General features: G+C 39.3%; 1 protein-coding gene across 6 annotated transcripts; it reads left to right on the forward strand.

Annotated features, from left to right (window-relative positions):
- The first annotated feature begins 2,151 nt into the window (after nucleotides 1-2,151).
- On the forward strand, nucleotides 2,152-12,908 carry tardbpa (TAR DNA binding protein a). Of its 6 annotated transcripts, none has more exons than XM_061903917.1 (7): nucleotides 2,154-2,878; nucleotides 5,433-5,596; nucleotides 7,165-7,302; nucleotides 10,835-11,005; nucleotides 11,085-11,173; nucleotides 11,842-11,987; nucleotides 12,614-12,908. In XM_061903917.1, exons 1-7 carry the CDS (start codon nucleotides 2,638-2,640, stop codon nucleotides 12,649-12,651), a joined length of 987 nt encoding a protein of 328 aa, XP_061759901.1. In that variant the 5' UTR covers nucleotides 2,154-2,637; the 3' UTR covers nucleotides 12,652-12,908. The 6 variants fall into 6 exon arrangements, 5 of the variants coding, with proteins under 5 accessions (XP_061759899.1, XP_061759900.1, XP_061759901.1 ...); XR_009807205.1 differs by having other exon boundaries at nucleotides 2,155-2,878; nucleotides 11,085-11,169; XM_061903916.1 differs by lacking the exon at nucleotides 12,614-12,908 and having other exon boundaries at nucleotides 2,153-2,878; nucleotides 11,842-12,539.
- Nucleotides 12,909-13,970: the final 1,062 nt, after the last annotated feature.

Here is a 13,970-nt window from a genome sequence, read left to right on the forward strand (position 1 = left end):
CCTGTTTACCATGAACTGATTAACGTGGACCCCAACATAAACAAGTTGAAACACTTATTCGGGTTTTACCATTTAGTGGTCAATTGTACGGAATATGTACTGTACTGTGCAATCTACTAATAAAAGTTTCAATCAATAATTAATGTTCTAGTACAGTGGTTCTCAAATGGGTGTACGCGTACCCCTGGGGGTACTTGAAGGTATGCCAAGGAGTACGTGAGATTTTTCAAAAATATTTTTAAAATAGCAACAATTCAAAAATCATTTCTAAATATATTTATTGAATAATACTTAAATAAAATATGAATGTAAGTTGATAAACTGTGAAAAGAAATGCAACAATGCAATATTCAGTGTTGACCGCTAGATTGTTTGTGGACATGTTCCATAAATATTGATGTTAAAGATTTATTTTTTTGTGAAGAAATGTTTAGAATGAAGTTCATGAATCCAGATGGATCTCTATTACAATCCCAAAAGAGGGCACTTTAAGTTGATGATTACTTCTATGTGTAGAAATCTTTATTTATAATTGAATCACTTGTTTATTTTTGAACAATTTTTTTGTTATTTGTATATCTTTTTTTTCCAAATAGTTCAAGAAAGACCACTAAAAATGAGCAATATTTTTGCATTGTTATATAAATTAATAAATCAGAAACTGATGACATAGTGCTGTATTTTACTTCCTTATCTCTTTTTTTCAACCAAAAAGGCTTTGCTCTGATTAGGGGGTACTTGAATTAAAAAAATGTTCACAGGGGGTACATCACTGAAAAAAGGTTGAGAACCACTGATCTAGAGATTTAGGCATTCACTAAAAAATTAAATAGTTTAACATTTTTATGACCTAAAGGTTATAAAATAAAATCCATACAATGTATTGGTTTGAAAAACGATAAAAGATCAAAATGCCACCCCCCCGCATGCATTATTTTTTTGGTGGAAAACGTTTGGACACCTGTTTACCATGAATTGATTAACGTGGACCCCAACTTAAACATGTTGAAACACTTTACCATTTAATGGGCAATTGTACGGAATATGTACTGTACTGTGCAATCTATTAATAAAAGTCTCAATCAATCATTAATGTTCTAGTACAGTGGTTCTTAAACTGGGTTCGATCAAACCCTGGGGTTCGGTGAGTCGGCCTCAGGGGTTCGGCAGAGGTCAAAACCCACTCGACTCATCGTCTCGATAAAAACTTCTAAGTATCGGCGTATTACGTATACGGCAACAGCAGAAGTCACACTGATTTGCAGGTGTAAAAATTGTTGTGAGTTTATGCAGTCTAGTGTGAGTTTAGTGTCGGTTTTGTTCTTTGAACATGGTGATGTTCATGCACGGTTCATTTTGTGCACCAGAAAAAAAACATGGTAACACTTTAGTATGGGGGACATATTCACCATTAATTAGTTGCTTATTAACATGCAAATTAGTAACATATTGGCTCTTAACTAGTCATTATTAAGTACTTATCAATGCCTTATTCGGCATGGCCTCATTATAACCCTAACCATCTAACCCTAACCCTAACCAAATAACTCCAAATTAAGTCTTTGTTACTTAGAATATGTTCCCCTAGTGTCCAAAAACCTCTAAATTAAGTCTTTGTTACTTAGAATGTGTTCTCCATACTAAAGTGTTACCAAAAACACATAACTTTGTCTTGAATTAAAAAAAAAAAACTTTGTATTTTTCACTAAGAAGGGTTCGGTGAATGCGCATATGAAACTGGTGGGGTTCGGTACCTCCGACAAGGTTAAGAACCACTGTCCTAGTACGATAATTTGTCATTTTCCATCTGGCAACTTTGGCGACAAATGCCCCCCAAATCGCATTTACGATACAAAAAAACATTAATTTTTTTGTATTTATTTATTTAAGACAAACTGGAATCATGATTAATTGCACTAAAATACACGTCATTAACCATTTTCAGGCATTTCCAATCGTGTTTGTATTTTACTTCGATGTTTTCAGTGTCAATAAACTTTTAAACACGCCAAATGTGAGCTCAACAAAACAACATACCGCTAAACATTCAGCGGAGAGTATTAAGGGCTGATAAAACACAGCAAATAACTAATATTAGCGTCAAATGTAACGCCTTGTCTCGCCGGGAAAACAAGGGTGCTCATGGGAGTGACGTCATTCCCAAATGTTAAGCAGCCATTTTGTTGGCTAACTTCGCAGGTATCCGGCGCGTGTAGTTGCTCATTGTGATTCGCTAACCTCCGAACTATAATTCCCGTAATTTCTGCAATTTGTGTCTCCGTTTGGCCATACGACGTAGGTAAAAGGATAGCGTTTGTATCTGTAGACTACAAAGCCGCCGTCGGAGTGGACGCTCATTCATTTTTCGAGCCCTCTCGCGTTCGCTAGCTTCTCGTGGCTAGCAGGCAAGCTAACTTGTCCGTGCGAGAAAAGTGACGCTTTTTAACGGCCGCCAGCTATTAAATGTTCCATCCCTCGGAGCGCTGTGACGTCTTACTGGTTTGTTCTTGTTGCTTGGCCACACGCCAAAGCAAAGTCGAGCGACTAACTCCAGCGCAACATTTGCGTATCGAGCAATAGCCCTTGGTAGCATTAGCGCACGCAGGCTTCAAGCTGGCCGCCAGTCTTTCAGAGAACATGTCCGAGTTGTACATTCGGGTGGCCGAAGATGAGAACGAGGAGCCCATGGAGATCCCCTCGGAGGACGACGGCACGGTTCTGCTGTCGTCGGTCGCGGCTCAGTTCCCGGGGGCGTGCGGGCTCCGCTACAGGAACCCGGAGTCCCAGTGTATGCGCGGAGTCCGGCTGGTGGAGGGAGTCCTGCATGCCCCGGAGAGCGAGTGGGGTAACCTGGTCTACGTGGTCAACTACCCCAAAGGTGAGGAGGACTTGTCCACTCGTCACTTTGCCAGGGGCTTCTAATACAAAGAGAAGGCCGCAACAACATCTTGTATTATCAATCAATCAACGTTTATTTGTATAGCCCTAAATCGCAAGTGTCTCAAAGGGCTGCACAAGCCAACACGACATTCTCGGCTCAGGGCAAGGAAAAAGTCAACCCAATGGGCTACAATGAGAAACCTTGAAACAATAACTGCAAGAAACCATTCAATTCCTCGTAATCACAATTGTTAAACAATCATGTTTCTGATGCAGGTGTCCCCTAATGCAGGGTTTCTTAACCTTTGCCCACTCAAATGTTAACACTAAATTAGTAATCTTACTCTTGGTTTTAATCAGATTTAATAACTATGTATAACATACATATTTATTTAACCCTTGTGTGGTGTTTGGATCTGTGGGACCAGTTTTCATTTTTTATTAAAAGAAAAATGATGCATTACCTCCCTGCTTGGCACTCAGCATTAAGGGTTGGAATTGGGGGTTAAATCACCATAAATGATTCCCGGGCACGGCACCGCTGCTGCCCACTGCTCCCCTCACATACCAGGGGGTGATCAAGGGTGATGGGTCAAATGCAGAGAATAATTTCGCCACATCTCGTATGTGTGTGACAATCATTGGTACTTTAACTTTAATTTTTCCAACTTGAGACTCACTGGCTTTGCAGGTGTCTCCTCATGCAGGGTTTCTTCATTTTTGCCCACTCAAATTTTAACACTAAATTTGTAAACTTACTCTTGGTTTTAATCATATTTTAATAACCATATATAACATACATATTTAGTTAAAAAAATACCGTATTTCCTTGAATTGCCGCCGGGGCGCTAATTAATTTAAAACCTTTTCTCACTCCTGCGCTTACCAAAGGCATGTTATAAAAGTAAGCATGCGCTAATTATTTTAAAACCTCTTCTCACTCCGGCACTTGCTAAAGGTATGCAGTAAAAATTTGAGTGTTATGTAAACTTGGACCTTAAATCCTACTGAATAGCTCTTAATCTTCTTCCCTTTATGCGATTTCAAATTACCGGTATTGAAATCAGCCTCCTCCATTTTGAAAATGATGACAGGGGAAGTGTCTCTCGTGACGTCACGAGTTTGACCTGCGGTAATACTAAGCATGCGCAAATTATTTTGGGAAGCGAGTTTGACCCGGCAGTAATTCAAGGCAGGCGCATACTATATGCCCTGCGGCAATTCAAGGAAATACGGTATGTATATTATATATAGTTATACGAATCTAATTAAAACCAAGATTAAGATTACTAATTTAGTGTTAATATTTGAGTGGGCAAAGGTTAAGAAAACCCTGCCTTAGGCGACACCTGCAGAGTCAGTGAGTCTGTTTGAAAAAATTATAAATTTTTCGTTTAATAAAATGAAAATGGGTCCCACAGACCTGAACACCACACAAAGGTTTACCCTTGTGTGGTGTTCGGATCCGTAGGGCAATTTTAATTTTTAATTAAAAGAAAAATGGTGCAATTAATTAATTTTTTTAACTTGAGACTCACCGCCTTTGCAGGTGTCCCCTCATGCAGGGTTTCTTAACTTTTGCCCACTCAAATATTAAAACTAAATTAGTAACCTTACTCTTGGTTTTAATCATATTTTAATAACTATATATAACATACATATTTATTTAACCCTTGTGTGGTGTTTGGGTCTGTGGGACCCATTTTCATTTTATGAAACGAAAAATTATTAAATTTTCAAACTGAGAATCACTGACTCTGCAGGTGTCCCCTAATGCAGGGCTTCTTAACCTCTGCCCACTCAAATATTAACACTAAATCAGTAATCTTACTCTTGGTTTTAAACTTGTTTTAATAACTATATATAACACATGTTTATTTAACCCTTGTGTGGTGTTCGGGTTTGTGGGACCCATTTTCATTTTTTAATTAAAAGAAAAATGATGAAATTAATTAATTTTTCAAACTGAGACTCACTGGCTTTGCAGGTATCCCCTAATGCAGGGTTTCTTAACCTTTGCCCACTCAAATATTAACACTAAATAGGTCATCTTACTCTTGGTTTTAATCAGATTTTAATAACTATATATAACATACATACCTTGTGTCTGTGGGACCCGTTTTAATTTTTTATTAAAAGAAACTGAGACTTGCTGACTTAGGCTCATTTTCTATGAAGAACATATATCAGAATACATATATATAATGACCACACACACCATACACCCCCCCTACACATTTCTGTTACATATAAGATTTTATAAATAAGCCCCGGATCCATTGGACCCGGGGCTAATAAAAGTGGAAATTGATGTTCTGTGCACCACACTAATTTAATAATAATAGGGACGAGCGGTAGAAAATGTACAGATCTTTCTTAACTGTTGAGAAAATTTAAATTGCAAATGAAAATACAGATTCACCACTTAAATCATTATTTTTGCGCTCAAGCAAATTCTCTCTGATTTTAGGCACAAGTAATGTTCATCAGTCCATAAATTCACCCATTAAACATTTTGTTTATTTACATTTAACTACACTTCTTCTCGACAGACAACAAAAGAAAGATGGAAGAAATTGACGCCGCTTCAGCTGTTAAAATCAAAAGGGGTTTTCAGAAGACATCAGACTTGATTGTCCTCGGCCTGCCATGGAAAACCACAGAACAAGACCTGAAGGAATATTTCAGCCCCTTTGGCGAGGTCATCATGGTACAGGTACTTAAGCATGCCATCCTAACCTTTTCTTTGATACACAATGTGCTGTGCAGAAGTCCTAAAATGCCACAAGGTTTGTAGTTGTGATGGATAGATAGTGAAACCCTAAATAATGGAACATGGTTAGCATGAAGATTGATTTGCAACAAACAGGGTATCTGCATGGTCTTAAAAAGTCTTAAATCCAATAATTGGAATTTAAAGTCTTAAAATATATCAAAATCTCGTGGAAAGTCTTAAATATGGCAATATTTTTTAAAAAAAGATATTGTCGTGTATTGTTAAAATACAATAATAAAAATTCATTGCATTTTAATTCTGAGCGCACTATTAACAACCAAACAGAACTAATAAACTACATGTGAAGCCCAGTCAGAATTTATGGAGCACAGCCAATGTGCTATGTTCTGCGTGCGGAGCGGTAAGTTACAGCAGAGTTAAGCTAGCAGCAGAGATTCCAAAAGCCCACAGCAAAGCCAAGTTATTTGTCTAAAATAGGTAAGTCCCCGTTCTAACGATGTGTGGCTTCAGAGCAAACACATGAAGCTAGTGGATAGAAACATTTAAAGTGACGTCACAACTCAGGTTACAATCTGGATACGAAGCCATTGTTGAGGACAGCGTTTGTAAACATTGCAGTGAAAGTGAATGAAAATATGATAAAGCAAAAAGAAAATCCAGCACAAGTCTCCGGCAAATGATGCTGAAACGCAAAAAAAACTTGGATAACCTTACAAGGATCAACTTAACACCCCAGGTGAAAATGTATTTAAGATTAAATAAAAAAATTTATGTTGTCCATATTCTTGAAGTTCTGTCATCCTATCCCAATTTTGTCTACCGCTTTTTAATTTGTGTTCTGTCTGAGCTCCATGTTTTGTTGAATCTTGTTACAAAGTAGATGTTCTCTGTTTGCTCAATTCTGAAAAAACTGCAAAAGTTAACCATTTAGTTTTAGCAGAGATGCTAACATTTCCCTTAACAAATGACATATTGTTGTGCTTTCCTTCACCACGGCCAACTTTCTGGTTATTGTGTAAAACCACTCAATATGAAGCACACTGCACCTTCTGAAAGTACTCTTAAGAAAGTTGGGAATAAGGGCATTGGAACTCGATGGCAAATCCTAAAAACGACAGTTGTGATGTTAAGTTAAACATTTTGTTTTCCAATGTAAACAGGGATGGAATTAATATACTTAACATTTATTATCGACCTCACGTTTTTCTTCATGTCTTTGTATTTTTTGTCAGTATGTACATGACACATGGTGTTAAAAAAATAGTGATTATAGTCTTTTAAAAGTCTTAAAGGGATGTTGCATTGTATAACACAGAAGCCTCAAGGTTTAATGTGTGTTAAGTGCAACATCCAATTGAACTAATCTGTATGTTAAGAAGCAGAGTTACAGTGTCATCTAACTTAACTCCTAATGGTGGCCTAATACATTAGCGAAGTTCTCTTCTTTTTTTGGACGTACCCCAGAAGTCACAAGCAGTAGAAAAATGGATGGATGGATTAAACAGAGCATTACCAATAAGCTACTATTTTATTTGTATTCTTTCCAGATCAAGAGAGATGCAAAGGGCAACTCTAAAGGTTTTGGCTTTGTGCGCTTCACTGACTACGAAACCCAAGTGAAAGTGATTTCTCAGAGACACATGATTGATGGGCGATGGTGTGACTGCAAGCTGCCCAACTCAAAGGTACCACTGACCCTCCCCATTTGTAAGACTTACAATTCATCATTTCATAGCTCCTGATGAATTGCACAATTGTGATTCGTAGAGTGTAATACTTGGCTTCAACCAGTAGAGTTGGTTCAATCAATTAGTTTGCTGTCGGCAGAAGAAAAGTGATAGTAGATGGAACTACTTCCAACTAGGGCTGGGCGATATGATCTTTTTTTAATATCAGATATACGATATATATCTCTGTATTTTGCCTTAGCCTTGAATGAACACTTGATACATATAATCACAGCAGTATGATGATTCTATGTGTCTACATTAAAACATTCTTGTTCATACTGCATTAATATATGCTCATTTTAAACTTTCATGCAGAGAAGAAAATCACAATTAAGTCAAATTACCAAAACTGTATTTAATTAAGTTTTTAGCAGGTGACTTTTCAAATGATGCTACACATTAGCAGTAATGCTACTTTTGGAAGCAACGCTTGTGCCCCACAGTTGACAAATTAAAGTTGTCTATTCGACATATTCCCGCTTGAAGCCGAACCACCGCCAGACGATTGACCCCGTGCTGTTTTTCTTGGGAATTAATTCTTCATTCATTTGTTACCATATTCGCACCTTCTTTCTCTCGTATTACCACTCGACTGGGATGAGAATCAGCACATCCGAGTCCGCTAGCATCACAGCTAATGTTAGCCACGCTGCTACCTCTCTGCAGGGCAAGGGCGTATACGTATGTGACGTATGACGTGACGTGTGTAAGTTTGTGCACTTGCTGTCTGTGAGGAGACAAGGAGTAGGAAGAGCCTGAAGTGTAATGCCCGCAGCTAAATACAACTGCGTGAGAACGTATACTCGAATATTATGATATAGTCATTTTCTATATCGCACAGAGACAAACCCGCGATATATCGCCCAGCCCTACTTCCAACCCGTTTGGTAAATATTACCCTTTCAATACAAAAATGGTGTCAAAACGGGAAGAAATTCCAAGAAAAAGTAAAAATTCAAGTTATTTTTTATATTAAAGCCTCAAAAGGGTTCCTCATAAAAATATAGGTAAAATTTAACACATTGTTTCACAACATAAAATGTCTACGACTTCAGATCTAGCCATATACAGTAAAGCCTTGGGCGGTGTTTCTGGGCTCATTGATATTAAATATTAATGCATTATTTTTGGTGCAAATGAAAGCAATGGCTGCTTTGGGGTCGATTGACAGAAACATGGCTGCCAATTTGCGCTTACGGCCTCTCAATAAGTAAACATGGCACTGAGAATTGAGGAAAACACCACACTGCAGAATAAACGTTAAAATTAACGATCTGAATAATGTAATATAAAATATATTTTCAAGAATATGTAAAAAATCTAATATAACTAATAACAGAGACTGGGGTGAAAAAAAGACTAAAATTAACAATATATAAAATAGAAAACAACAAGAACCAAAAAGGGTTCAAATAGCTCCATCCCTGGAATGATCAATATTGTTGACTAGGGATGTTTGGATCAGGGTTTCGTTACCGATTCCAATCCTCCATGAGGGAGATCAGCTGATACCGATCACATCGATGAACTGACGTTTTTTAATGTATTTAAAGGGGAAAATTATCACAATTTTTGAAAGGTTAAAACCAATAAAAATCAGTTCCCAGTGGCTTATTTTATTTTTCGAAGTTTTTTTCAAAATTGTACCCATCACGCAATATCCCGAAAAACGGCTTCAAAGTACCTGATATACACCATCGCTATATCCACCCGTCTATTGTCCTGTGACGTTACTGCGTGAAGCCACCAAAAACAAACATGGCGGATAGCACAGAAAGGTATAGCATAGTAGCTCGGATTCAGACTCGGATTTCTGCGCCGTAAGCGATTCAATAGATTACGCATGTATTGAAACGGATGGTTGTAGTGTGGAGGCAGGTACCGAAAACAAAATTAAAAAAGAAACAGAAGCTTTTGAGCCATATCACGACAGACAGCGGCACGGGAGGAAGCGCGGACGAATTCGGCGATCGCCTTCTAACCAACGATTGATATGTGTGTGTTTGGCATTAAATGTGGGTGGAGGGAAAGGCTGGATGCAAATATAGCTACAAATGAGGCATTATGATGCAATATGTACATACAGCTAGCCTAAATAGCATGTTAGCATCGATTAGCTTGCAGTCACGCCGTGACCAAACATGTCTGATTAGCACACTCAACATAGGTCAATAACATCAACAAAACTCACCTTTGTGAATTCATGCACAACGTTATAAGTTTGGTGGACAAAATGAGACAGAAAAAGAAGAGGCATAAATCATGTCTTTGCCAACATATCCAGGGGGTTTACCTCGCTCTTCTGCGGGAAGAGACTGCCGTCGTCCCTGAATAGCTCACGCACTCCGGCAGATTAAGTGGTGGTTTATTTTCCAATATTGCAGATTTCGTTGACTTTATCGTTGGAAATGCATCTGCTTTGAGTGTCACAGGATATCCACACATTCTTGCCATCTCTGTCGTAGCATAGCTGTCGTCGGTAAAGTGTGCGGAACAAACGAGGGACTTTCGCATCTTTTGGCCACTGGTGCAACTTGAATCCATCCCTCTGTTAGTGTTGTTACACCCTCCGACAACACACCGACGAGGTATGATGTCTCCAAGGTATGGGAAAACAGTCGAAAAAACGGAAAATAACAGAGCTGATTTGACTTGGTGCGTGTAATAAGATTGAGAAAATGGCGGATTGCTTCATGTTGTGACGTCATGGGTGAAAGGTCATCGCTCTGACAGGCTATCAAATGAAAGGCGTTTAAATCGCCAAATTCACCCTTTTAGAGTTCGGAAATCGGTTAAAAAAACATATGGTATTTTTTCTGCAACATCAAGGTATATATTGACGCTTACATAGGTCTGGTGATAATGTTCCCCTTTAGGATAACTGCTAATGACAGAATAACGATCAACACGGTATTTTAACTAGTTCCTTATTCTCCTATATTACATACAAAATTTTGATCAAAACAGTCAATAGTGCACAATAATTAAACAAAATCTACTGTGTGCTACTCTTATACACCCTTTGGTTTTTGCCCATTAAGGCTGCCTGTGTCAAGGGATGTATTCCCTGAGCTTCTAAACATGAACAAAAACAGCCCAAAAATTATTTTGGAAAAGTATCAATCTGATCATTTTATTATCAATAATATCATATCTGCTTACCTTGTGCTGCAATGTACTTCTATCTACACTTCTTAAAATTTAACTAAGCACTTATTTCTTGGTGTTGAAATCTAGCTTAGTTTAGCTATTAGCATGACTTGTCCTGGCTTTTTATCTGTGTAACCTGTCAGCCTCATCCTCCAGGGATGATACTTAAAATACTAAGAAATGCAGCTTAGTTTCTTGAATACATGTGATCTTTATTAGTTTAGGGGAGCAGCTCCACACTGTGTATAGACTTTGTCACGAAGATCGCCACATCGGTACATCCCTAATGATGAATTGCTCACAATTTTTTAATAAGCATGTTTTTTATCCTGGTCAGGCCTTACCAGACGAGCCAATGCGCAGTCGTAAAATCTTTGTTGGCCGCTGCACAGAGGACATGACTCCAGAGGAGCTGCGACAGTACTTCATGCAATACGGTGAAGTCACTGATGTTTTCATCCCTAAACCTTTCCGTGCGTTTGCGTTTGTGACCTTTGCTGACGACCAGGTATGATTCTTCATCCAGAAAGTACACGTTGAAGAAAAGGTGGCGTGATGGCCATAACGACTTGTTGACGTTTCCTCAGGTGGCTCAGGCCCTGTGTGGCGAGGACTTGATCATCAAGGGTGTCAGCGTGCACATCTCCAATGCGGAGCCCAAACACAACAACAGTAGGCAAATGATGGAGCGAGGGCGCTTTGGTGCTGGCGGGTTCAGTCAGGTGTATGGCGGTAGTCGCGCAGGGCTAGGCAGCGGTAGCGGGGGGGTTAATTTCGGGGCCTTGGGCTTAAACCCGGCCATGGTGGCAGCTGCGCAGGCGGCGCTCCAGAGCAGTTGGGGCATGATGGGTATGCTGGCTAACCAGCAGGGTATGACGTCTGCTACGGGTACACCCTCCACCACCAGAGATCAAACATATAGTTCCACCAGCACCAATTACAGCGGCGGTGGCGGCACCTCCGCTAGTCTGGGTTGGGCTGCAGGCACCAACTCCGCCTCCAACAGCGGTTTCAACTCCAGCTTTGGTGCCTCTATGGATACTAAGTCTTCAAATTGGGGCATGTAGATAACATTTAAGTTGATTCTATAATAGGCTAATCTGGTAAGTAGAAGCGGGGAACTGGGTATAAAACACACTGCCTTTTTTTTGTTAACTGTGTGTGACTGATGTGTAGTTGGACTGGGGTTAGTTAGACCGTTTGAGATACAGTATGTGCATGCAAGATTATTTATAAACATGCGCCTGTCACATTAGTGCTATAAGACGTGATTATGTTCTGAATGCAGTGCATCTTTTTTTTTGCCATCTGATGGAAACGCCTTGATGAACGTCTCTCCTGCAGTTCACCAACTCTTTCGCTCTCTCCCGGGAGGAAGCGCCTCACTGGCAGCAATGTTCTACAGATCTCAGTATCACTTGCCCTCCTCGCACGTCTAAATGCTTTGCCATCAAAGAACAAGCTTCACTCTGCATTTACTGTGCTCGACGGTGGGTGTTGCCTTCTATTCCTCTCCCTTTGTCATGGACTTCTTGTCTGAGATCGATGAGTGGGATGATGTGCAGCGAGCGAGTGCAACGTGAACGAAAGCACGAGTGAGGAAAGACTGCTTGTTTTTCTTTTGGCTATTTTTTTTCTTTTTCTTGTGGAAAGGACAAATGCCTGCAAGAGTTGGAAGAACCTGTGGCTTTGTGCGAGTGAGTGTGTCCCTAATGGTCATCACAAGGACATTAATCCGCTCTTTCTCTCACCATTTCCCAGCCCAAGTAGTGCTTAAGTATAAACGGTCACATGCTTGTTTCCTCTTGATGTCTAATTCAATGTGGACTGTTGTGCGTCTGTCGTGTGCTTTATTTTCTCTCTGTTACCACCCTCTGTGTGTGAAGATCAGACCCGTGCTGCTTGAGTGTTGGGGGGGGGCGTGTGCTGCAGATGTGGTAAATGTTTGACATGGTCCTCCTGGAAGTTTGAGTTTTGAATGAGGGTTCTTTTCTATGTTTTGTCAATGGAAAATAAAATAAAAAGAGAATTTGACTAGTTAAGATGAGCTCTTCACGGTGGATTCTTTCTGACCGTTCATTAATTGAACTGCCAACACTGTAATTCACATGTTTAGGGGCCTCGGACATGGAACACTGGAACCAGGAGTGTTGAAGACAGACGCTGGCTGGGATTTCTACACCAATGCCTTAAATCCAGAAAAGGATCATCGTGAGGAACCTTGGACCATCCCATGCTTAGTTGGAAGTTTGCTTCCCACAACACAAACGAGGCCCAAATCCCATTGACCTGTAATCCCATCATAATTTAAAGTATGACTTTTTCTTTGCTTCATTGTAAAATATTTGAATCACACAAGCTGAAGTGGACATCTTTTAGTATTGAGACAAAATAAAAAGCTTTTGAGTTGATCTTCTTCACCTGTCGTTTGTTATTGGAGATTACGGCAACCATTTTTATTTTTAGAGCACTTAGAAATCTATTTATTCGAAGTGCCACTGTTGTGGTTTGTTCCCATTGCATCATTTTTTTATTTGAAGTCCTCACTACATTCACACAATATTACGTTCATCCTGGTTGCTTTGTGGAGGTTACAGCATGCACAGTGTTTCAATCCTACACTTTTAAAATGCAAATGTTTCGTTTTGGATAAACATTTTGGAATAAATTAAAACCTAAAATATTTTATTTTGCCATTTGTATAATACAATGTAATGGATTCTAAATGACTACTGGATAGTGGATACGATTAGATTTCATTGTCTTTCAATGAATTCGAATCCTGGTAGGGCCTAGCAAACAAACTACGTCATTGCCAATACGAACAGCATTGGCGCCCCCTTGTGGACGAAAGAAGAAATTACAGATGAATACATTTCTGACCCGTTTTAAATGTGTTGTGTAGGGCAGTTTAGTTTAATATATGAAGAAGCAACTTGTCCAGGGTGTAACCCGCCATCCGCCCAGATGCAGATGAGAGGCTCCAGCAACCCCTGTGACCCCAAAAGGTACGAGGGTAGAAAATGGATGGATGCTGCTATTGAAAAGTTAATCCTGTGGCCTCAATCAGTGGTTCTCAAACCTTTTTCAGTGAGTACCCCCTACAAAAAAACTTGGCTCTCCAATTACCACTATAATGACCAACATTAAAATGCAGTAGTGTAGTAGGCCAAAGTATTCATTAAAAACACAGCAGCAGTTCTATTTAACAAGTGTATATTGAATATATTTGACCACTATAATATTACACAGTTTGAACATGAACAATGTGTTTGAATATTTAAGTAATTGTTTGTTGTACCACCACGGTTTGAGGATCACTGGCCTAGTTCTCACACCCAGTTGACCTCAGGTGATATGTTGAGGCGCCATTACCACTTCCTGTTTAGACATTCCTTTTTGAACGCAAACCGTGCATTTTGTTAAATTGTCACAATAATAAATTTATTTTTGTCTTTGTTGCAATGAGTTAC

Source organism: Nerophis ophidion, linkage group LG06, assembly GCF_033978795.1.
Source record: "Nerophis ophidion isolate RoL-2023_Sa linkage group LG06, RoL_Noph_v1.0, whole genome shotgun sequence".
Classification (NCBI taxonomy): Eukaryota; Metazoa; Chordata; class Actinopteri; order Syngnathiformes; family Syngnathidae; genus Nerophis; species Nerophis ophidion.